This window comes from Acipenser ruthenus, chromosome 24 (genome assembly GCF_902713425.1).
Source record: "Acipenser ruthenus chromosome 24, fAciRut3.2 maternal haplotype, whole genome shotgun sequence".
NCBI classification, from domain to species: domain Eukaryota; kingdom Metazoa; phylum Chordata; class Actinopteri; order Acipenseriformes; family Acipenseridae; genus Acipenser; species Acipenser ruthenus.
Window position 1 is genome coordinate 8,055,942 of NC_081212.1, and position 22,716 is coordinate 8,078,657.

At 42.1% G+C, this 22,716-nt stretch overlaps 2 protein-coding genes across 2 annotated transcripts in view; both read right to left on the reverse strand.

Moving 5' to 3' along the window:
* Nucleotides 1–5,784, reverse strand: part of LOC117429938 (ras GTPase-activating protein 4) — a 61,205-nt gene extending 55,421 nt beyond the window's left edge. Inside the window, exon 1 of the mRNA XM_058998347.1 lies at nt 5,351–5,784. Within this exon, the coding sequence (XP_058854330.1) occupies nt 5,351–5,442 (92 nt within the window). The 5' untranslated portion in view covers nt 5,443–5,784. The remainder of the gene's footprint in view (nt 1–5,350) is intronic.
* Nucleotides 5,785–14,399: 8,615 nt separating this feature from the next.
* On the reverse strand, nt 14,400–20,874 carry LOC117429348 (uroplakin-3b-like). The gene is made up of 6 exons (XM_034048727.3): nt 20,672–20,874; nt 18,727–18,891; nt 17,895–18,126; nt 17,034–17,119; nt 16,415–16,544; nt 14,400–14,874 (listed from the first exon to the last, which is right to left on the reverse strand). The coding sequence occupies exons 1-6, from the start codon at nt 20,736–20,738 to the stop codon at nt 14,736–14,738; spliced, it is 819 nt and encodes a 272-aa protein (XP_033904618.3). The 5' UTR covers nt 20,739–20,874; the 3' UTR covers nt 14,400–14,735.
* Nucleotides 20,875–22,716: the final 1,842 nt, after the last annotated feature.

Here is a 22,716-nt window from a genome sequence, read left to right on the forward strand (position 1 = left end):
TATTATTATCATCTCCTGCAGGGGATGCAATGGGTCTGCGTACATTTTACTATGAATCTTGAAATCCGCTCAGCAGATTGTAATGAAACTTGGTGTTAACATTATTAAACATTATTAAACAGAAGTTATTGGGAGGGATTGGTGGAGGGGATATATATTTTCCACATGCTGTAAATCAGTCATTTTTGTAAGGCATGCTTTACCCTCATACTAACATACTTGTTAGCAGAACCATCTATATCACTGCCCCCAGCCCCAGCCCCAGCCCCAGCCCTTTAAAGCACATAGGTCTTGGGACCCTCATGCCTGACACAAAGGGAGAGGAAACATGGGCTTCACCCAATTCAAAGTGAAAATAAAAGTCTGGAATCTGCAGAAAAACAAGACGGGCAAGAAACTTGTACAAAACAGAAGTAAGACTTAAATGGTTGTTGTGCAAGTTGGCACATACATAAAAAACACACACTTAGCCTACGGCTTAACACAGCCTAGAGTAACAAGTGGGAAACCCTCTCACCCAGAGGAGCTGCAGCATGAAGTGTACTGCAGTGAGCTAGTGCACTAGCAATATGAAGTGTGCTGCAGTGAGCTAGTGCACTAGCAGAATGAAGTGTGCCGCAGTGAGCTAGTGCACTAGCAGAATGAAGTGTGCTGCAGTGAGCTAGTGCACTAGCAGAATGAAGTGTGCTGCAGTGAGCTAGTGCACTAGCAGGATGAAGTGTGCTGCAGTAAGCTAGTGCACTAGCAGAATGAAGTGTGCTGCAGTGAGCTAGTGCACTAGCAGGATGAAGTGTGCTGCAGTGAGCTAGTGCACTAGCAGAATGAAGTGAGCTAGTGCACTAGCAGAATGAAGTGTGCTGCAGTGAGCTAGTGCACTAGCAGAATGAAGTGTGCTGCAGTGAGCTAGTGCACTAACAGGATGATGTGTGCTGCAGTGAGCTAGTCCACTAGCAGAATGATGTGTGCTGCAGTAAGCTAGTGCACTAGCAGAATGAAGTGTGCTGCAGTGAGCTAGTGCACTAGCAGAATGAAGTGTGCTGCAGTGAGCTAGTGCACTAGCAGAATGAAGTGAGCTAGTGCACTAGCAGAATGAAGTGTGCTGCAGTGAGCTAGTGCAGTAGCAGAATGAAGTGTGCTGCAGTGAGCTAGTGCACTAACAGGATGATGTGTGCTGCAGTGAGCTAGTCCACTAGCAGAATGATGTGTGCTGCAGTAAGCTAGTGCACTAGCAGAATGAAGTGTGCTGCAGTGAGCTAGTGCACTAGCAGAATGAAGTGTGCTGCAGTGAGCTAGTGCACTAGCAGAATGAAGTGTGCTGCAGTGAGCTAGTGCACTAGCAGGATGAAGTGTGCCGCAGTGAGCTAGTGCACTAGCAGGATGAAGTGTGCCGCAGTGAGCTAGTGCACTAGCAGGATGAAGTGTGCCGCAGTGAGCTAGTGCACTAGCAGGATGAAGTGTGCTGCAGTGAGCTAGTGCACTAGCAGGATGAAGTGTGCCGCAGTGAGCTAGTGCACTAGCAGGATGAAGTGTGCCGCAGTGAGCTAGTGCACTAGCAGGATGAAGTGTGCTGCAGTGAGCTAGTGCACTAGCAGGATGAAGTGTGCTGCAGTGAGCTAGTGCACGAGCATGCAGTTCACAGAGTAGTTCAGTAAGTGGATTTCACTGAGACAGCTCAGGGGGCTATTCCAATACTGGATGCTAACCTTTTTAATGTAATCAGTAATGGAACAGCTGGTAATATTGTAACTAATGTGCTTGCTGTCTAGCGGATTAGTAAATAATTTACTGTACAGTCAATATTGACTAGTCTGCTACTAGCGAGTTACAAATGAAGCTTTCCACACCACTGAGATCGTACTAACTAGGTATGCTTTCAGTGTCAAAGGGTGGATAAATCGCCTTCTCACGCTAAAAAGGTTTTTTGCATGGCAACAAGTTCGAAAGCCGTACATAGTTCATGAGACTTCAACAGTGAAGACCCCGTATGTAACTTTGCGCAACTTTCTATTGTAACTATGGATACGATTTTGGCACTGTGATTTTTTGTACATTTCACGGTAAGTTGCGGAAAAAAAAAACAAGAATTCACAGAAAGGTCACGGAAAGGCTCCAAATAATGTAGGTTTAGCTACATCAACATACACAAGAGCTTTTAAATAGTACATCAAAACCAATAATATAAAGGCTATTGCTTTTGACTGCTGGCAAGTTTAAATGTTACTTTTGAGTACAAAGCTTAGTTACAGGTCCTTTCACACCTACGTAACATTTTTTTTTTAATACTGTACGATGTAGACTTTCACACCGGCCGCGTAGCGAAACAGACGGGGTCTGAAATAAACGACGTTGCTATTTCTCTGTGCGCGTCCGGTGTAAATATACATACAAACTCAACATGTCAAATAACAGTTTTTATTACTGTGTAAAATGAAACAGTATATAAACATTCTTCAATAATAAGAACGAAACGTTTAAATTGTTTGTTTCTGAGTAGCCTACAGAGCACCCCTCTTTAAAAATAAAAACAAACAAACAAAACCAGTTGAAAAGGCAAATCACACAGGCAGGCACCGTGTCCAAGAAGCATCACAAAGACCAGAAAAAAAGAGACTACAAAACAGATACACCTCTCGTTTTAGCTAGAGTTTGCAGGAAATTAAAAAAAAAGATGTTCAACGGCAGTCTGAAGTATTTTGTTTAGCAATGTTTAGTTTTAGAGAAAGTGAGTATTTATTTTCAACAGACTACTTGGGTACACAACACTGTATGAAAAAAAGTTTCAAGAACTAAAATGTAGGTATTAATTAATATGTTATAATATTAAATGCTGCGTGCATACACAACCAAACAATTGACAGATACTTGCAGATTTTCACTGCATGACATACTGAATTTTTATAGGAAATAAAGGCAGTGCCTAACCAAATGTGTTTTTACACTAATTTCCAAGATTTCACGGACTTTTGTTCAAATTCACGATTTTCATGATTTCCGTCAAAATCGCATCCTTAACTATAATAAAGCAAATGTTTAATAACAACAGAGCTGCTGAACATAGCCTGGACAAACTTCTTTGACCAATTAGATTAAAAAAATAAAAAAATAAAAAAAAAGTAGGATATGATGGGTTTAGTTACTTCTTCATTCAGTTTTTTTTAATGTGACCCTATTTATTCAATGTTTCAAATTAATTTGCAGGTGACTCCTAAAATAATAGTGCTTTATAATGCAGTTGTTTTATAATCAAAAAATAACAAAGCCCTTTGTGAAAGAAGAAGCAGCCCTTGGCAAAGCATACAAAGATATTTTGTATGCTTTTCACTTCTGTTATTTTCATGTTTGATGATGGGATAGCTGATTGCTTTAAGCTTAGACTTTTCAGTCCCTTAGCAGTAAGATAAGATACAATTCATGTTACCCCATTCTGAAGTAGCATCTCTCATGGGTACCTACCAAGAACCAAAAAAGGCATGTTTGTACCCCAACATGTAATAAATTAGCAACTGGGAATTCATGCCAGTGGTCTCCTATATTATTGCTGCGGGCTACGGACCTCAGCACCATGCCAAGTCTGCAGAGGGATGTGAGATGTTAGGAGAGGAGTCTGAGCAGAGTCATTGATTTTGAGGATGTTCATCATGATTCATGGGCATGCAGTCTTGCATACAGACCCACAATCCCAAGTACCTACCCTTATAAACGTTTACCACAGTGAACCTGTACAGTCATTTAGCACTTTTCCCATGGTTATACAAAGCATTCCCCATAGTCTACCATGGTTACACGAAGCATTCCCCATAGTCTATCATGGTTTGCCATGTTTTTTTAAAATGATCATTTATCTCTAGCAGGTAAATTAGGCAGGCCTTTACTTAAAATGCATAATGTGTTAGCTCCATACAGTGGATCTGCTCACTCACAATAGTAACCCAGCACCTCGAGGGGTGTGTTGCTGCAGCCTCTGTTTTGTGTTTTCCGTGCTGCTGTTAAGTGGCAGAAAGCATCAGCGGTATTAGCTTTGATAAATCAATTAGCTGGTGCTGTTTATCTTGGGAAACGTTGCTCAGTACTCTGAAAGACTACATTATTCTTTCTGCAGCCTACATAACATGTGCATGCAATGATGGCACAGATTCCCCCTGCTACACATGTGGAGTTTATTTGGGCAAAGTCAGTTGCTATTGAATGTAGCGTCTCCACTGTGCTAAAGGGGACTGTGTAAATATTCCTGAAAACATTAGTAATAATAATAATAATAATAATAATAATAATAATAATAATAATAATAATACCAGTATGTTTTTGAATAGATGTAAGTTGAGAGGAAGCAGAGCTATTATTATTATTATTATTATTATTATTATTATTATTATTATTATTATTATTATTATTATTATTATTAAAGTAGTATTATAGTTCTTAATGACATATTAGGCTGGCATTAATCCCTAACAATACATACATATTCATCAACGGGCATACCGTTTAAAATGGTCGAATATTAGTGGCAGTAGACATGTGTACTGGTAAGAGGAAAGCCCTAAAGCATGCGGACAGTAGGATTGCTATAGTTTCAATCCCTTCAGATTCAAAGAGCAGCAGTCCCAGGTCTACAGAAACCCAGATGTGATCACTCAGCCTGAGCCCACTCAAGTTATATTTTAAGCTCACGAATTTTCCTATTAGGAAACGCCAGGTTTAATCCAACCCGAAGGCGGCTGTATTTTAATAACGTGGAAAGAATTTATTGCACAGTCCTACGCGCATTCATCATAATCGCAATTCCACAGAACGCTCCCGTGACACACGCTCCCGCACGCGCGAAGGGACACTCTAGGATTGGCTTTTTAGCAATGATTTACATACTGTCTGTAGACGCCTTACGTTGCAAATTGTATTTACTGTAGTTTATAATTCCCGTCAGCTACCTGTAGTAAAATTAATCACGATTTACTTGTCCTAAAACATTTTTTTATAGATAGGATCCTCTAGTAGGATATCCTGTATTTCTCAGGATTAGGCGCGGTGATATGATAGCAATATGTGCCTTGCAATACACTGTCTCAAGTATGTCTTTGTTAGCTGGCTGCTTTACTAGTACAAATTTAAAAAAAATGTACAACCTTGCAGTTATTTTTTTTAACTCGGTAAAGTGCAATTTAGAAACGCCAATTCGATGAGATCTGAATGCATTTTATATTATTATGATTACTGAGCATTGCACCACGTTGACATACATATTTTACAGAAAGGGGAACACTTAGAACAGGTGTGGAAGATAGAACAGAAAGGTGCACACCTATTGCACGAGTTGAAATGGGGTTAAAATACGTCCCTTTAGGGTACTTACATATCCTTCACAGGTAAATTCTTCCCTTCAACGATCCGGATAAACAAAGTGGTGCGTTTTGTCATTTTAGCAAACACGCTAGGCTCCAGCATTGGCACTGTGATGAACACTTGCTCTGGTTCTTCTTGGGTTGTTTGAATCGTTCAGATAGAGAACTGTGTTTAGAGCTGCGGTTACTTGAATTCCATCACAGACACAAGCCTGCGGGAGCCGTCCTGCTTGTGGGGTGCCGGGCTGGCGTTGAATGATAGCCCTTGTTTCGTGTCGCACAGGTACAGGTACACGTACCGCACAGAGCTGCAGTCTGTAGGACTAAGTAGCCAGGCTCAGCTGTTTGCTGCTCTCGTACGCGAACAAGCAAGATGCTGATGCCAGAGGGGAAGGTTAAAACGCTAACCAATAAGAGTTTTTTCCTCAGGGCGGGGCCGAACTCTCCGGGGTAAATTTACAGTACTTTAGTTTGTCGTCGAGTGTTCTGAAATGTGCATGCAGCGAGGACCTCTGGGAATTGTAGTTACTTGATGTGTAGACTGTCAACGTTCATCCTGAGGGACAGGCTTGAAATGTACGGAGATTTTCATCTGATATGAGAGATGTTTTAAATATTACAGTCCAAATAAATCTTATGATTGTAGCAGTAGATGCATGTAGTTTTAAATCATGATTATTGTTTCAATACCTTCCTTATGGTGTTTGCAATTATTTCAGAGTGATTCCGGGGTTTATTATAAAAAATAAAACATAGAAAGATTAAAAACTCAATATTGGGCAACAGAACCCAAAACCACTTCAAATGATTGCAAACTGGAAATAGTGCTTTTGAAGCTATTTACGCGTTAAATACAATCTGATATTTATTAAATTGTGCATTGGTATTTAATGATTGCCAAACTTTATTTCAGCTGATATCAAACATGCTCAATGGGAGTTACCACTACACCCTGCCTCATCATGGTTTTCAGGATGGCTGCTTCGTTCTTCACTGTTCCGGCGTTCACCGCAGTCATTCGTCCTCGTGTTTAATACCTTCTGTAATAAGAGCTTTTCTGGCTCAACCTGCACTTTGCTGCAGACTGGGAAGGCATGCCAGTGTATCCGAATGCAAGATAGTACAAGAACCTTCAGGGCTATTATGCAGTTTTAACATCCTGAATAAAAGGGGGGTTGTAGAGTATTGTCCTGCCCACGAGCCAGTGGTTAGAGTGGGGATCTGGAGCTGGGGGGACAGGGGTTGTCAGTGCCTTACCCACTCTGTCATTCCTCTTAGAAAACTGAACTAAAAATAAGTACATCAGACAAAAAAAGATAACAAATTGCACACAAAATAGCAAGAAAATATAAAGCTGGCAGTGAGACATGCTCCGACATGTCAGGAATGTTTCAAAGATATTCACAGAGAGTAAACAGAGGAGCTCGTGGGGACGTCACCTCTTTGTGTCTCTGGGCAGTTGCAGCTCTTCGGTTTGCTCAGACTTCACACATGGGAGTGGACTCCACTGCACCATTTGGGAAGATCTGGTGATGGTCTGTTACTTCTGCCCTGTTCTATTTAAATAACAGTTGTCATCCCACACAACGACACTTTAACTGTACAGTTTTTGCATATAATCTTTTGCTCCCTATTGTAGTTCCTCCACAAACTTTCAATTTTCCTCACTTTAGCCACTGCACTTACCTGTAAATAGAATTGCATTTTACATTTAAAGTGAAACTTGAAAAGAGAATGGAAACCCTTGTCCCATAAGGCTGCAGCACTGTCCCCTCCCAGATGTGACAGTGCCCTTTAGGTCTGATTACTGGTGTGTCACACTGGGATTTGTAAGTTACCAGTGGTGAGGTGTGTCCATGGCTTAGTAGACTTTAACCACAGCCATGAGCTGTTTCCTTAAAGTCCTAGAAACAATTCCTTAAAACTCTGACACTCGCTACCATTCAGTGGGTATCACATATGCAGATTCAAAATGTTTGCTGTAGCATGTGCTTCACAGGTAAGATGTATGGGATCATTGCATCAGTTATAACCCATGGAAATGGAATCTGCTCTGTTAAACACAGTAAGGATATAGATTTCAGTCTACAGGAACCAGGGACTGAGGCAGATAGGCAAGTTCCTGCTTCAAGTAATTTTTAATTAACTACATTTGGTAACTTTGTAAGGTGGTGTTTGAATTAGCTGAGTTGGTGTGTGATTAGTACCAGGTGAGTGGTTTAATTGAATAGAAGTTGATTTGCTATCTGATTGGTTTCCACGCAGTTGTTTTTTATATATTAAGCAGCCTATTTCTGCGCCAGCACGAAGCGCCAGCAAACAGAAGAGCCTCAACAAAAGAGCCGGGAGTCTAGCTGTGGGAGTCCAGCGAGGGGAGGCCTGCGCTGAGACGCTGTTCCAATAGATCCAAACCTAACGGGGCTCTAGAAGAAGCTATCTACTAGTCAGGTCTGTACCCTCCACCCTACTGCTCCTACTGTGCCTTTTGTCCTGCTTGTCCTGCTATGACTGTCTCTCACATCCCTGTTCTGTCCTCCCGTCCTCGTCCTCTGCCCTCCCTCCGCTGCTGCTCCTCCAACCCCTCTAACCTCATTTCTCTGCCTCTCCCCCCCTCCCGCACACTCTCTGGTGCACTCTGGAACTGTCACTCTTCTGCTAACAAAGCTGATTTAATATCTGCCTTTGCCTCCCACCTCTCGCTCGATTTCCTTGCTCTCACTGAAACCTGGCTGTCCCCTGATAACACTGTTACTCCTGCTGCCCTGTCCTCTCTCTACGTCCTGTCCCATACCCCGCGTCTCACTGGACGGGGAGGTGGGACCGGTCTTCTTCTCTCTCCCTCCTTACTCTTTTCTGTCCCCTCTGATCTCATCTCACTCTCTGTCAATACCTTTGAATTTCATGCAGTCCAACTAACCTCTCCCTGTCAACTCCTGCTCATTGTTCTGTACCGCCCCCCTGGGCCTCTCACTCACTTTCTGGATGAACTCGACTATCTACTCTCCTCCCTCCCCTCTCTGTCTACCCGACTGTCCTGTTGGGTGACTTCAACATCCATCTCTCCAACCCCAGCCACTCTGCTGGATTCCTCCCTCTCCTTCACTCCTTCGACTTCTGTCTCTCTCCGTCCCCTCCTACCCACAAAGCTGGCCGTCAACTGGACCTCACCTTCTCCAGGGCCTGCTGCCCCTCCACCCTCTCTGTCACCCCCCTGGATCTCTCTGATCACTATTTCATCTCTTTTTCTCTGTCTCTCCCCCTCTCCCTGCTCCTCCTACCCCCACTGTCACCTCTCGCCGTAACCTCCGATCTCTCTCCCCCTCTGTCCTTGCCTCCACTGCTCTCTCTCACCTCCCTCCTATCGACTCCTTTTCACAACTCTCCGTAGACTCTGCTACCTCCACCCTCTTCTCCTCACTCACCTCCTCCCTCGACTCCCTCTGTCCCCTCACCTCCCGACCTGCTCACCCCTCCCCTCGCCATCCCTGGCTCTCCTCTGCGCTCCGCTCGGCAAGAATCACACTGCGATCTGCTGAAAAGAAATGGAAGAGAACCAAACTCCCTGCTGCCCTAGACCTTTACCGCACTCTCCTCTCCTCCTTCTCCTCTACTCTCTCCTCTGCTAAATGTGCTTATTTCCAATCTGTAATCCAAGCCTCCACTAACAACCCACGTAAACTATTCTCTACCTTCTCCTCCCTCCTAAACCCTCCCCCCCTCCTCCTCCCTCCTCTATCTCCCCTGATGACTTTGCCTCCTTCTTCTCTTCTAAAATCTCAGATATCCGCAAACTCTTTAACACCTCTCCCTCCCCCGCACCCCCTCCTGCTCCAACCCCTACACCCACTACATCCCCTACTTACTCGCCCTCCTTCTCCACCTTCTTGCCCCTCTCAGACTCTGACCTCTCCTCCCTGCTCCAGGGTCACAAACCCACCACGTGTGCCTTGGACCCCCTCCCCAATCACCTCTTTCAAGCTGCTGCTCCTGCTCTACTCCCCTTCATCTCCTCCCTCCTCAACACCTCTCTACTTTCTGGTATCTTTCCCTCTGCCTTCAAAAAAGCCTCTATCACTCCCCTCCTCAAAAAACCTACCCTCGACCCCACCTCCCTCCAGAGCTACCGTCCTGTCTCCCTCCTACCCTTCCTCTCCAAAACCCTCGAGCGGACTGTACACCGCCAGCTCTCTGCTTTCCTGTCCAACCACTCTCTGCTTGACCCTCTCCAATCTGGCTTCCGCTCTGCTCACTCCACTGAAACCGCCCTCCTGTTGGTCACCAACTCACTTAAGTGTGCCCGAGCTGCCTCTCTCTCCTCTGTCCTAATTCTCCTCGACCTCTCTGCTACCTTTGACACTGTTGATCACTCTATTCTACTATCATCTCTTGCTGACCTGGGGATCTCTGGCACTGCTCTGGCCTGGTTCTCCTCCTACCTCTCCAACCGCACTTACCAGGTAACCTGGCGTGGAGCAACCTCCACACCTCACCCTCTCTTAACTGGAGTCCCCCAAGGGTCAGTCCTGGGTCCTCTCCTGTTCTCTCTCTACACCCGCTCCCTGGGCCCCCTCATCGCATCCTATGGTTTCTCATACCATTTCTATGCTGATGATGCTCAGATTTTCCTCTACTTCCCCACCTCTGACTCCACCATCTCCTCCCGTATCTCTACCTGTCTGTCTGCTATTTCCTCCTGGATGCACTCGCATCACCTCAAACTCAACCTCTCTAAATCTGACCTCCTTTTCTTTCCCTCCTCCTCCCCCTCCTCTGATCTCTCTATCTCTGTTCCTCTGGAATCTACCACACTCTCTCCCTCTTCCTCAGCTAAGAACCTTGGAGTCACTCTGGACCCCTGCCTCTCTTATTCCCAGCACATCTCCACTCTGGCACGCACTTGCCGATTCTTCCTGAGCAACATCCGAAGAATCCGACCCTTCCTCACCAACTATGCCTCCCAGCTCCTGGTCCAGGCCCTGGTACTCTCCCGCCTAGACTACTGCAACTCCCTCCTGGCTGGCCTCCCTGTGTCCGCCACCCGTCCGCTCCAGCTCATCCAGAACTCTGCTGCCCGCCTGGTGTTCTCTCTGCCTTGCTTCGCCCACGCTACTCCGCTACTCCGCTCGCTCCACTGGCTCCCGATCACCGCTCGCATCCAGTTCAAGACTCTTGTACTAGCCTACAGATGCCTTGACCAGACTGCACCCAGCAACCTCCAGACCCTCATCTCTCCCTACACCCCCACTCGACCTCTCCGCTCCGCCTGCGCTAGAAGACTAGCTCTACCTCCGCTACGCTCCCCTGCCTCCCGAGCCCGCTCCTTCTCCACCCTTGCTCCGCAGTGGTGGAATGACCTTCCTACAGATGTCAGGACTGCCCAGTCCCTGACCACATTCCGGCGCCTCCTTAAGACTCACCTCTTCAAACAGCACCTGTAGAACTCCTCTGTTTGTATCCTGGGACACTATCACCCTTCATGTAAATGTGATTTATTTTGCTCTTATCTGCCCCCTATTTTACTGCATTTAATCCTGTACTTCAGAATACTGTAATCTGCCAAGTGTTTAACCTGTAGTACTTTGTTTTAATCACATCCTGATGTAACTATCACTATTTAATCATATCCTGATGTCACTATCACTATTATCTGCTGTATTATTGAATTGTGGTTTGTCACACTTGTACTTTGCTTGAACAAAAGTTATTGTATTTCTTGCTCTTATTGTATTACTTGTATTGTAACACTTGAAATGTATTTGCTTACGATTGTAAGTCGCCCTGGATAAGGGCGTCTGCTAAGAAATAAATAAATAATAAAGATGTGGAACTGCAGCCATGTGCTCCTACAGCATTCTGAGTACAATGCCAGAGCTTGTTATACAGTGTGTTACCGTGGCGATTATTCATGATTCCTATTTGCATGACCTATTTCAACGTTAAGTGGTTGCAATTACACAGAGTCTGTCAATACAGACCCTTCACTCACTCCCTAGTGGGACTTATTGATTTCAGTACATTTTATGCAATCAAATTAAAGTAGTACTTCTATGGGGGCTGGGTGGCAAGTTGTGTTAAAATGATTACATTTCAGTGCAGCCTAGGTAGGATTTCTATAGAAAATAATATTCTGAAACTGCATTATTATTATTATTATTATTATTATTATTATTATTATTATTAATAATAATAATAATAATAATAATAATAATAGCAGTATTTTTTTTTATAGATAAGCTGAGATGAAGCTGAGCAGCTTCTCCAGTAGTAATATATACACATATGGGGCTGAATTAAATCAAAATGATGATATCATCGTATTATAAACTAAAGCATACTGGCGCTGTGGCCTTGTTTCAGCTGATTTTGCAATGCAATCACCTAATGATTACATTGTGGCAGCTAGTTGCACAGTGTACTATAAACTACGCAATACAATTTGCTTCTGCTGCTGTATCCTTTTCTAGTATAGAAAACTAAGGGGATGGAATGGGAGCAATTGTAAGCATCCTGCCCTTCTTCTCAGCTTTTGTGAAGAAAGCCCCCCCATCCACGCAGCCACCCAGCCACCCACCCATTCATCCAGCCACCCAGCCCCCCAGCCCCCCAGCCCAGGCTTTTACCGGAGAGCTCCAATAAATGTGCTTTTAACTTTCAGAGGCCAAAGCAAACCCATGAAGCTGCAGCAGGCCTTGGAACCGCAGCAGTGTGTGTTGGGAAGGAGATAAGAAGACGCTTGTAACAAAGCCTGAAAGGCAATCAGGCAACAGACCACTGTCACTTGCAACTGAGTAACAGGAGGTGAGTGGGAGTCAGGTATTTATTTATTTGAATTTACATTGGCTTCTCTGTGTATGCTCTGTCTTTCACTGATCCTCTTTGATGTGCTGGGATTGAATGCACTTCTCTTAGCTGTCATGTGACCTGGGTGTAATTCTGCACACACTGTGCACACATACTGTATAATGTCTATGGGGTCTTCATGAAGTTACAATGTCTGTGTGTGGAACACATATACCTCTGAAAGCAACCTTGGCGTGGCTTTGTACGTGAAGGCAGCAGAGAATAACAGTGACCTTTCCATATTTAGTTTATATAATCTCAAGGTCTTTCTCTCCCATTGATTCAGCTCTCATATTTTACCGTATCAAACAATTCTCCATTCTCATTATGAGTCTGCACGCCACAATGTGTCTCTGTAATATTCAGTTCATTTTTCTTTATTTTATTGTATGGGTAACACTTTACATTAAGTGTCTCTAATTACTGTGTATTTACAGAGTAGTTACTTAGTAAATACATGTGTACTTACACATAATTTCAATGTTATTATGTATAGTTACAATGTAATTAATGTGTACATTGTTTTGCACAAGGTAACCTTAACCCTAACCCTCTCTAACCCTAATCCTTTCCCTAACACGAGTCGCCGGTTCACTCCCAACCTCCACCCTGATACACTTGGATAGAAGCAGTTATGTGAAACCTCAGGAAACCCTGCCCCCTTGTGGAAGGGCCCTGTCTGTGCATACATCATCCTTATTTATAAGCCTAGAGAACCATTTATCCAATTGTAATGAAACTTATTCAGGGCACAAGTCATTGTGAGACTGGAATCCACAGCTTGCTGTTTCTAAAGAGCCAGCCTCCCTTTCCAGTGCAGAGAGATGCCATTTTAGTTTAGACCATTTGAATTCCACACTTCAAAAGAAAAGGATGCTTCCCCAGGAATTGTTATGAACCAGTTAGTCCCAACAAGTATGCTTATGAATTCCATAATACTTTTCATAAGATCTGATTTGAAAGGAATATGATTTGAAAGGCTGTCTGCACTTGCAGAGTTTTATCAGAAGAGGGAGATAAAAGCCAAGCATTGTAGAAAAAGCACAGGCAAGAAAGATACCTAGAGAAATCAAAGATCATCCAGAACTTCAAACCATAAATTCTGTAGGAAAACTATAAGACACATAGACAAACATGATACACCGATAAAGGCAATAGACAAAACACGTCTCTTATTCCAGTTAGTAATGAGCAATTCACTATGAAATCATTTTGTTTGTGCAAAATTTAAAAACTATATTGCAGTATATTGACATTATTTCTTACTTCAATTTATTTCACCAGCTTTTGCGATATACAGCAAAATCTCTGACTGTAACAATGTGATGTAAGAATGGTTCACAGCTGGGGAAGAGGGGGGTTGTTTGTCCAGTTACAAGTTTTACTCTCTTTTACTTTTTATTTCCACACACATGCAGGGCAGGAGAGGGTGAAAGCGTGTTCTATTTAACAAATCAAACACTTCCTGAAGCTTTGCTTTTTTAACATATTTTCATATAACACACACAAATCTTTTTACCCTGCGATAAAACGACACAGTACAGTTTGCATAAACAAGCCCTATAAAGAGTGCATTGACAGCACAGAACAGAAGCCCGTCGCTGAACAGAACGAATCACTCGGTGGAAGTCAAACCCCAAGCACAAGCAGCACTAATCCTTCTGTTAAAAATCAGGGACAAGTTGCACACATTTCAGTATGTTTCTGAAATTTAAGGCTGTTACAGGAATCAACTTAATGCACTGAAAATCATTTTTTTTCCCCTTAAGTGTTATACTTAAATTGAATCAATGGCAGTTAGCATCTAAATAATACAAGTTTATACAAGTTTAAAATAACAACCACAGATTCATAAGAAATGCCGGAGGAATATCCAGGTAACAAAAGCTATTCCCATTCTGAACCTAAATGAGTTCAAAAAAGTGACAAAAAAAACATAATTTAAATACAGTAGCAAAAACTTTGTGTCAATTAGCTGGACTCCCTAAGAGAAACAGTGCAATAATCTTGCTATATACACAGAAACCTACACACATATACAATATATATATACATACTTCCCTTGCTGTTTTCTAATTGCCCCAGACTAGATGTGGCTACACACACACACTGAGCAAGAAGGGGCTCGCCTTTAGCAATAGCAAGCAGAACACATCCCTAACACATGAGAAGAAACCTCCGATTGTCACTGTAGTTCTAAAAAGACATTTACACAAGAGGGAAACCTCACTCTCTTTATTTTTTACATGGACAAACAGAAGTGTGGGTTAAACAAGGTTAGAAACAAAATACAACACACAGAACAGATTAAAATATTCCAGTAATAATAATAGTACAAGATAATGAAACCATTCTAAATGAACTTCTCATCTGGTTTAATAGTGGAGCCACCTTTAGAAGAAAATGGGGGGGGGGGGGGGGGGTCTGTGTCTGAGTTAATTAAACTCCCCTGTCGGTATACGGAGGGGGAAGGTGGGGCTGGTGGAATGGCGATGGCAGATCAGTGTGATGGTAGGGTACACGTCATCTCTCCATGGCTGGCTGGGAGGGGGTGGCTCAGATGTTCGGGTTGGGCACGGAGGTGGAGCTTGTCGGGCTGTGCACGTTGTGGGTGTTGTACCTCTTCACCCTCAAGGAGCCCAGGGGGGTGGGGGTGGGGGCAGTAATGTCCTGTTTACCCCGTCCGACGCCACTACTGCAGGGGAAGAACACAGACACAGAGATGAGCATCACACACTAGTGCAGTCAGGAAACTCCTGCGACAGAGTCTTTATTAAACATAATAACGGTCTGGTTATCTCTTGCCTTTTTTTCAATGAATAGAATATAATTAATAGAGAATAAAAACAAACCAAGATAACAGGCTAGGATGCTGTGTGGTTCAGTGGTTAAAGAAAAGGGGTTGAAACCAGGAGGTCACTCACTGTGTGACCCTGAGCAAGTCCCTTAATCTCCTTGTGCTCCGTCTTTCGGGTGAGATGTAGTTGTAAGTGACTCTGCAGCTGATGCATAGTTCACAGACTAGTCTCTGTAAGTCACTTTGGATAAAGGCGTCTGCTAAATAAACAAATAATAACAGCTAGCCTAAATTGAATTAGTTCTGTTGCATTCACAGCGCTGATAATGTTAGATATAGCTAGATATTACCGCATAGGCACGTAATGCCTCTTCCCTACAGGTTACCTGCCTATGTATTCAGGCATATTGATTTTTTTTGTGTCCTGCATTTGCCTTTAATTTATTTTATTGCACATACTACTGCATTGTATATGACGTAGAATACGTGATTATAAAATCTAACACTAGTACGTACAATACTCTCAAATAAACGTATTTATTATTTATTGTCATTGCTTGCGCCCTGGCACCTCTTTCTTTACAAATTAAGCACTGTAGTGGTATTTAAAAATTACAGAACTGGATTGAAGCGCTGTGCACCTGCTTCCGTCATATACAGGGGTTACAGTTTCGTTCGATGGATTTCAGCACCCCCACTATAAAAATGGTTCCAGTGCCACTGCGCACAGGTTAAATATCAACTCATTTTCAAACAAGAAATTGTGTGACAACTCGGAACAATGTTCCTCATATTTCTCATTATTGTGCAATGCTAGTAACTTAACAAACCAGGAACTACAGGCAGATCTACAAGAGCAATGTAGCTAAAACTGGTATGAGGAGAATTATTATCAGAGACTGTGAGCAGCAGGGTAACTTTTGTGGTATTGCCAAGACCATCCTCGTTGTGGAAATGTCAGTCCTCGAATGTGGCTGTACAGACCTATTCCTTCGAACTACAGAAAAGTCTTTTAACACAGTACATGGCTAAATGGCTAAATCCAATACAAGAAGTCATGAAGTCATCACAGTGGCTGACTCATGGTAACAAGGTCCAGCTAGGGATTGCATCAACTGAGGAATGGATTTTATTTTAACTCCAACAGCACCCTTTTTTATTCAGATGAGACTTACTAGTAGCTGCAGCAAATGTCTGATTGCTGGTACCTGGTCATTTCAATAATATACCTGAACAAGGGCTCAGTGTTTTTTTTTATTGCTACCACGGCAGCATAACACAGCAATGTGTTTTTTTAAGAAGGAGAGAAAGAAAGAAAGAAAGAAAGAAAGAAAGAAAGAAAGAGAGAGAGAGAGAGAGAGAGAGAGAGAGAGAGAGAGAGAGAGAGAGAGAGAGAGAGAGAGAGAGAGAGAGAGAGAGAGAGATCCTATCAGCTCACCAGGGCAAGGCGAGTGCAGCGATCAGGCCAATCAGCAACAAGGCGGTCAAGCAGGTCAGTACCGCGGTGATGACAACCATCGCTCCGGAGCGCTTCCCAAACGACTCATCAATATTCGCCGGGTCCTTCACTGCACAGAGAGAGACACACACCATACACACGCGCTCAGTAGCTGCATGCAATATCTAACTGCTGTTTAAGGAAACTATTCACAAATGCCATCTCAGTTACTCGTCCCCTACGCATCTTTTCTGGTTCCTAGTCGCTGGGTAATCTTAAAACATTGTCTTGTCTTAAAGGATCCCAGCGATTCAGCATCAACAGCATGGCTAGGTAACCCGTTCCATCCCCTCACCACTCTCTGAGTAAAGCAGGGTCTCCTATCCTCTGTCCCTAGCCTGTCTCAGGTCCTGGTTACTGCACTCTGTTTAGTCTTTCTGAACAGGGCTCGAATGTTCTCTAACTAGCTGCCCTCTTGTTTGCATGCTGCTGTTGCTTGGGCACGTTTCTCTGGGTTTGTGGTTCGTGAGAAACACTGAGTTTTGTGATTTTGCTGGATCTGTGGTTACAGCTTTGATTGGGGTGAAACAGATCCCTAATGCTTCACATTGGCACGTACCCTTTGTGAGGAGGATGGGTTGTGACCACTGTGACTCCGCTTCCACTTTTTTGCTTGCGATGGGATCATAGAGAACATATTTCACTCTGAAATTGAGGACAGGAAAACACAATTCTATTAATAAAAGTGAAACGTCTTATTTATGCACTTCCATTAGGTAGCTATTTATTATTTTGTTTAGTTTTTAAACATGCTGTGTGGTACTGCACTAGAGTAAAGACTTCCTAGGTCATTTCACCTCAGCAGTGTCTGCTTCTCAAAACGTGTCAGTCACTAGTGGAAGCAGATGTTTGGTTACTGACGGGAAAGAAGTTAAAAACGCAAGCCAGAGAAAAAGAGTATTCTACAGGTGTGGCCAAAAGTTTAGCATCACCTACAATTTTAGGATTGAGACATAATAAAATAGAAAAAACGATATTTAGATCAATTTAGATCTTTTATTTATCATCATGTAATCAAAGAAACTACAAAATGATATCGCAAAAGTCTACCGGAAGCCATAATAGCAGCACAGTATTTCACGTTAGACTTTGAAACGTCACATTTTTAAATATCTGTCAGTTTTTTGTTAAGTATATGGAAAACTACAAAGCGGTATGTGATTCGATATGTTAACGTAACATTATTCAGCAGGTTTCATTCGACTTTATGATGCAAAATGAGTTCATTCTATAGGGCAATGCTAAACTTTTGGCCAGAGCTGTACGTAGTGATATTGTGATAAGCGATTAACCAAACTCAGTTTACCATTACAGTTTTTTGTCCTTTAACACAAACATTTCGGTTTTGAGTAACCTTTTTTTTAATAACATGTTCTCCTCTAATAAGAAAGTGCAAAAGTATGTTGCTGTCCAGCTTCACCTGGCGTCCGTATTGACAGGAAGAGGTCCATTACAGGTTGGAGGCCCAGCCACGCACGTGCTGTCAGACCCCACTCTGAACACCTGCATTGCAGTCGGTTCATCACATGGAAAGGATTGCTGAGTCCCCACCTTGGTCATAAAGAAGCTCTTTCCAGATGTTAAAGCAACCTGATAGGAGTTCACATTGAAATCCAGTGGCACTCCTTTAACGGAATCAAACCTGTTTTGTCCTGTGTTGAGAAAATAATAATAAAAAAAAAAATTAGATCTTTTGGCAATCACAAAGAGGTAGAATCAAACAGCAACGGTATGAAAGACTGGGGCAAACCACTGTGAAAAGAGTTTACATGTTCCGATTATTTTAACTGTCAATACAGGTATATTGATTGGGCCAACGTTTCTTAATATTGCTAGGCGTAATTTTTGTGACTACAAATTAAAATTTTCCCTTCCAAAAAGTATTTTCAATGATGTTCAAGGGGTGGGTTAATCAGTGATTAGATTATCAGATACATTAACTACGCTTAATATCTTCCAGTATTGATCTCAAATGTGCAGTTTTGAAAGAAACACATTGTACACAAACACATATTTTCATTGAATAACCATGATGCCATGCTAGATTGTATGCATGTTTGATATAACATGTACTTCTTTCAAAACTGCACTTTGACACCATCACAGTGAATGGCAGTGCATGACAAGGAAGATTTCTGAAACATTTGCTTCAATCACTTTAACTAGAAATTCGGCCTTTAAACCACAATGAAAAGGGGAGTTGATCGTCTTTAAGAATTCAATATCAGCTCCATCCCTGGGGCATCACTCACCGTCTACACCCTGAGCCACAACCAGCCAGATTTCACACTGAGCTGCGGTGCAGCCTGCCGGAGTCTGACTGAAATAACAGAGTGGCAGCTTCAGGGTGAATGTTGATGTGGTGACCCTCCCAGGGAAATTGTTGGGTGTGATCCCAGGAACATAAGGAACTTGGACTGCAAAGAAAAAAAAAAAAAAAAGTCGCATTGAAACTGCAGTGCTGTACTGATTCATACTTTAAACCCTGAATCCGATGATCTCCAGTGGTACTCCATGAAACTAGACAATGGCTTTAACAAAGCATACCCTTGGATTACATTTCAATGATGGTAACTGAGTGCAATTAATTAATACCAACACTACATAAAATACTCTCAACCCACCAGGTATCATTTCTTCTATGCAACATGTTCTAATGTACTGTTTTAGTGTCTAAATCACAGGTGCAAATGAAGCTGGCTTTATATGGACGTCTACTGTAGCAAATGGGGAGTGTATTATTTGTGTAAAGTGCTTTGGGGTGAAAGGCACTAGAGAAATGTTAATTGTATTGTATTGTAAATAGAATCATATTGTTCAAAACTGTCTATATTGTTCCTTCTTTCTCTGGAACCTTTATTCGGTTTCTATAAAGAAACAGCATTCTGTACTGAACAACAGTGGTGTGTGTATATATATATATATATATATATATATATATATATATATATATATATATATATATATATATATATATATATATATATATATATATATATATATATATATATAAAGGGCTTTGAAAAGAGATGCCATTTTATAAGATTAGTATTGTTCTATATAGAACCTAAACACAATAAGGGTTCCAGAGAAAGACTGAATGAACCATGTGCTCGTGAGAGTGTACAGCAGATCGATATGACTCACTGAAAATTAAGATAAACTATTCTGCAATGCCTAAACCATCCAGCAGGTGTCACAATATCATTTGGCTTCTAAGTTGGAGGTTTCAATGGGCAGGAAAACTGAACCACCCAGGTACCCTTGGGCAAGTTCAACACCCTGTGTACTACAGTAATAAAGAGAAAAAAAAGAAGTAAAATTCATAACTTGATTCTAAATTGCTAAAACAGTGCTCCCCATATAGCAAGAAACAACAAAGCAAATTAATAACATACTAAATTAACCGATGTCGTGTTATTTTCAGGTACGCTGTAAAAAGAGGTACACAGCTCACTGCGCTTCCTCGCAATGTACCGCTTTCTGACACGACACTGGTATCTCTGAATGCAATCGAAATGTCTAGTGACTAGTTCAACATTCAGGAGTATAAACTAAACTGGAGCACGTATATGTTTAAACGTCAAACCCCAGATCATAAGGTAAAAGACAATATTACATGTGAATGAATTTCCCAACCCAGTAAAACACAATTTAACATATAGTGATAGATTTATTGAAAAGGTCATGAGATCCCATTTACATCAGCTATAATAGCTACAATGCAAGGCTTGCTTTAGGTACTGGTACTAAGATCAGGTGTCTGTGTGCTTATGAAAAGTGTCTGGCATTAAAAAGGTAAGTGGCTTGTGTGCATTGGCCAGACTCCCCCGACTTCTAAAAAATACATGAATAAGATATTGGATAGAATATTAAACAACACGCACACACACACACGCACACACAGTATATTGACCTAGTTTGAAGAACCAGATTACGAGGCTAATGTAACTCTCTGAGTTTGCTTAAATGTATACATTGAAAGAGAAATATGCCAGTTTCACAACGATTTCTACAATGGTGACTGCGATGATGTGTACCAGACCAACACATATTATTATTATTATTATTAATAATAATAATAATAATAATAATAATAATAATAATAATCAAAACCAACTTTAAAAAAAAAAAGCTATGCCATAAATACTGGAAACAGTCAAAACTTTAAAAACTTCCGGTCAAAACCACACTTACCTGGAGTTTGTCCATTGACGGTACAGAATGAAATGCAGGCCAACACAGCTAAGAGGAGCAGGGCCATGGCCGGTAGTCTCCGGGTCGCGGTGCTGCTGTTCTAGAGAATATTTTCACTGAAACGACAATCCTGGTAGCCGGTAAGGTGAACAATGCCAGGTGCGCAGGAGTCTGCCTCGACAGACAGACCACATTTGGTCCCACCCCGTCCTCGATCCCCAGGCAGGTTTCACTCGCAGCATTCCACCACGAGCAGTGTCACCGAACCGGACCCACCGGTTTTTCTGCCGTACACATAATAAGCACTGTGCATGAAAGAACACGAGAGCATTTATATCTGCAACAAAAAACAGAACAATCCTTGTGGAAATTCCACTGGCCTTTCACTGCGTTATAAAAGAAGTCTTATACTGCTTTAACTGTATAATTATACATGATATACCAACCCCAAGTCTTGTTTAGGTCCCGAGGTTCACCACAATATGTTAACGTAACATTATTCAGCAGGTTTCATTCGACTTTATTGTTAATTCGATAGGCTGATGCAAAACTTTTGGCCATGGCTGTAAACGTTAACAAACCTTTAATATTTAGGGGGATTCAAACAGTATTTGGCCTTTGCCCTCAGGTAGTGACAGGGTTAGATAGCACAGCCCATGGATCCCATGGAGGAAAAGACTTACCGGCCCCCCCCTGGGGAGAGTTGGGAGGGTCCTGTAGTTGATTTAGTGGACGTCGCTGGTGTGCTGACTGCAATCAGAATGTTTGAACTTTTAATACCTTTGAATTAAGCTTTTTATTGGGTTAATGCTGTTAGTTTTGATCTTCACTTTTGGCATTATTTGCTTAACTGTTGTATAAGAATAAGAACATAGGCGCTGATTTTCAAATCGTGAGGCCTCTTATTTTTCCATCGTTTACTAAAGATAATGACAGACTGAAGGAAAGAACCGACAGCACCAGCAGGGTCAGGGTAATTGCCAGATAAACTGCACACACTTCTAAATGCAGGGAACTTGTTGCACAACTGATTGCTCAGGTGTGGACCCGGCTTTATGGTCTTATGTTGTCAAGGAAAACATCCTTGTGAAATGGATTTCTAAGTGTTACAGACCTCTTGGCTTCTTGAAGTTGTTTACTCTAGTTGGTCGTTAATACATTTTTGGATCTTGCTGAGACATTTGACACAAACACAAAGGGATAGCTTCTCAAAGCTTTCTACTTCAAACAAAAAACACGCCCAATAAAGTAAAGTAATCTCACCAGAAACTCAGAGATGTCATCTAAGGGATAGATTAATAGTCTCTTTTTTTTCTTTAAGAATGTAAATACAGTAAATAAGATTGTCACAAAGTGTACAGTCTAAAATGTCTGAATAAATATTTGTGATTCTTGTCTGGAAATCTTTGCATTTCATTATCAATGTGCTTGTCAATGTCCTGTTTACTAACACAGGTTGTGAACTGACAATTAACTCTGGAAAAACTAAAAGGTGAACAACAAAACAACAAGGGCCTCATGGCAGTGCGCTGTGCCAATGAGAGGGAAGAATGTATTAATGTTATACTTCAGTAACAATGGAATATCATTCACCAGTCTCAGGGAAATGCATACAAAACACAGCCTCTTACCGTTGATAAAATAGAAGGGAGCGAGAATTAAAAACACACCTTTGCCAGGAATGTAAACCCAGAAGTCATGTGGTCTCTCGTGTTCAAAGCAGTCAGTCTCCTTTTCTCTCATTTTGAAATACCCCACTCAGGACCATAGGGCTCTATTGATAACGATTGAACTCCTGACGATCCTCCCTTAGGAGCAGAGGCACCCGCCCCTCTCAACATCCATCTGTCCTTATTCATTTACTGGCAATGTATTCAGATACCTGCTTTCCAATTCTTAACACACGATTGAGATGATCAATACACTTAACCATAAATAAATTGTCAACAAAAATCCAGTTGATCAAGTAACATTTTTTGAGGTATGAACAACTACCCCGCCATTCATCATCAGGAATGAATGTATTACGTTTGGGGTGCCGCTGA

What these genes read in the sequence shown, in the direction of transcription:
- LOC117429348 (XM_034048727.3), bottom strand. Translation starts at nt 20,738, where the DNA reads ATGGCCCTGCTCCTCTTAGCTGTGTTGGCCTGCATTTCATTCTGTACC. An exon ending in CCTGTCAATACGGACGCCAG is followed by an intron (nt 17,120 to 17,894) that starts GTGAAGCTGGAC and finishes CCTCAATTTCAG; the next exon opens with AGTGAAATATGTTCTCTATG. An exon ending in GCTGCACTCGCCTTGCCCTG is followed by an intron (nt 14,875 to 16,414) that starts GTGAGCTGATAG and finishes CTTCCCCTGCAG; the next exon opens with TAGTGGCGTCGGACGGGGTA.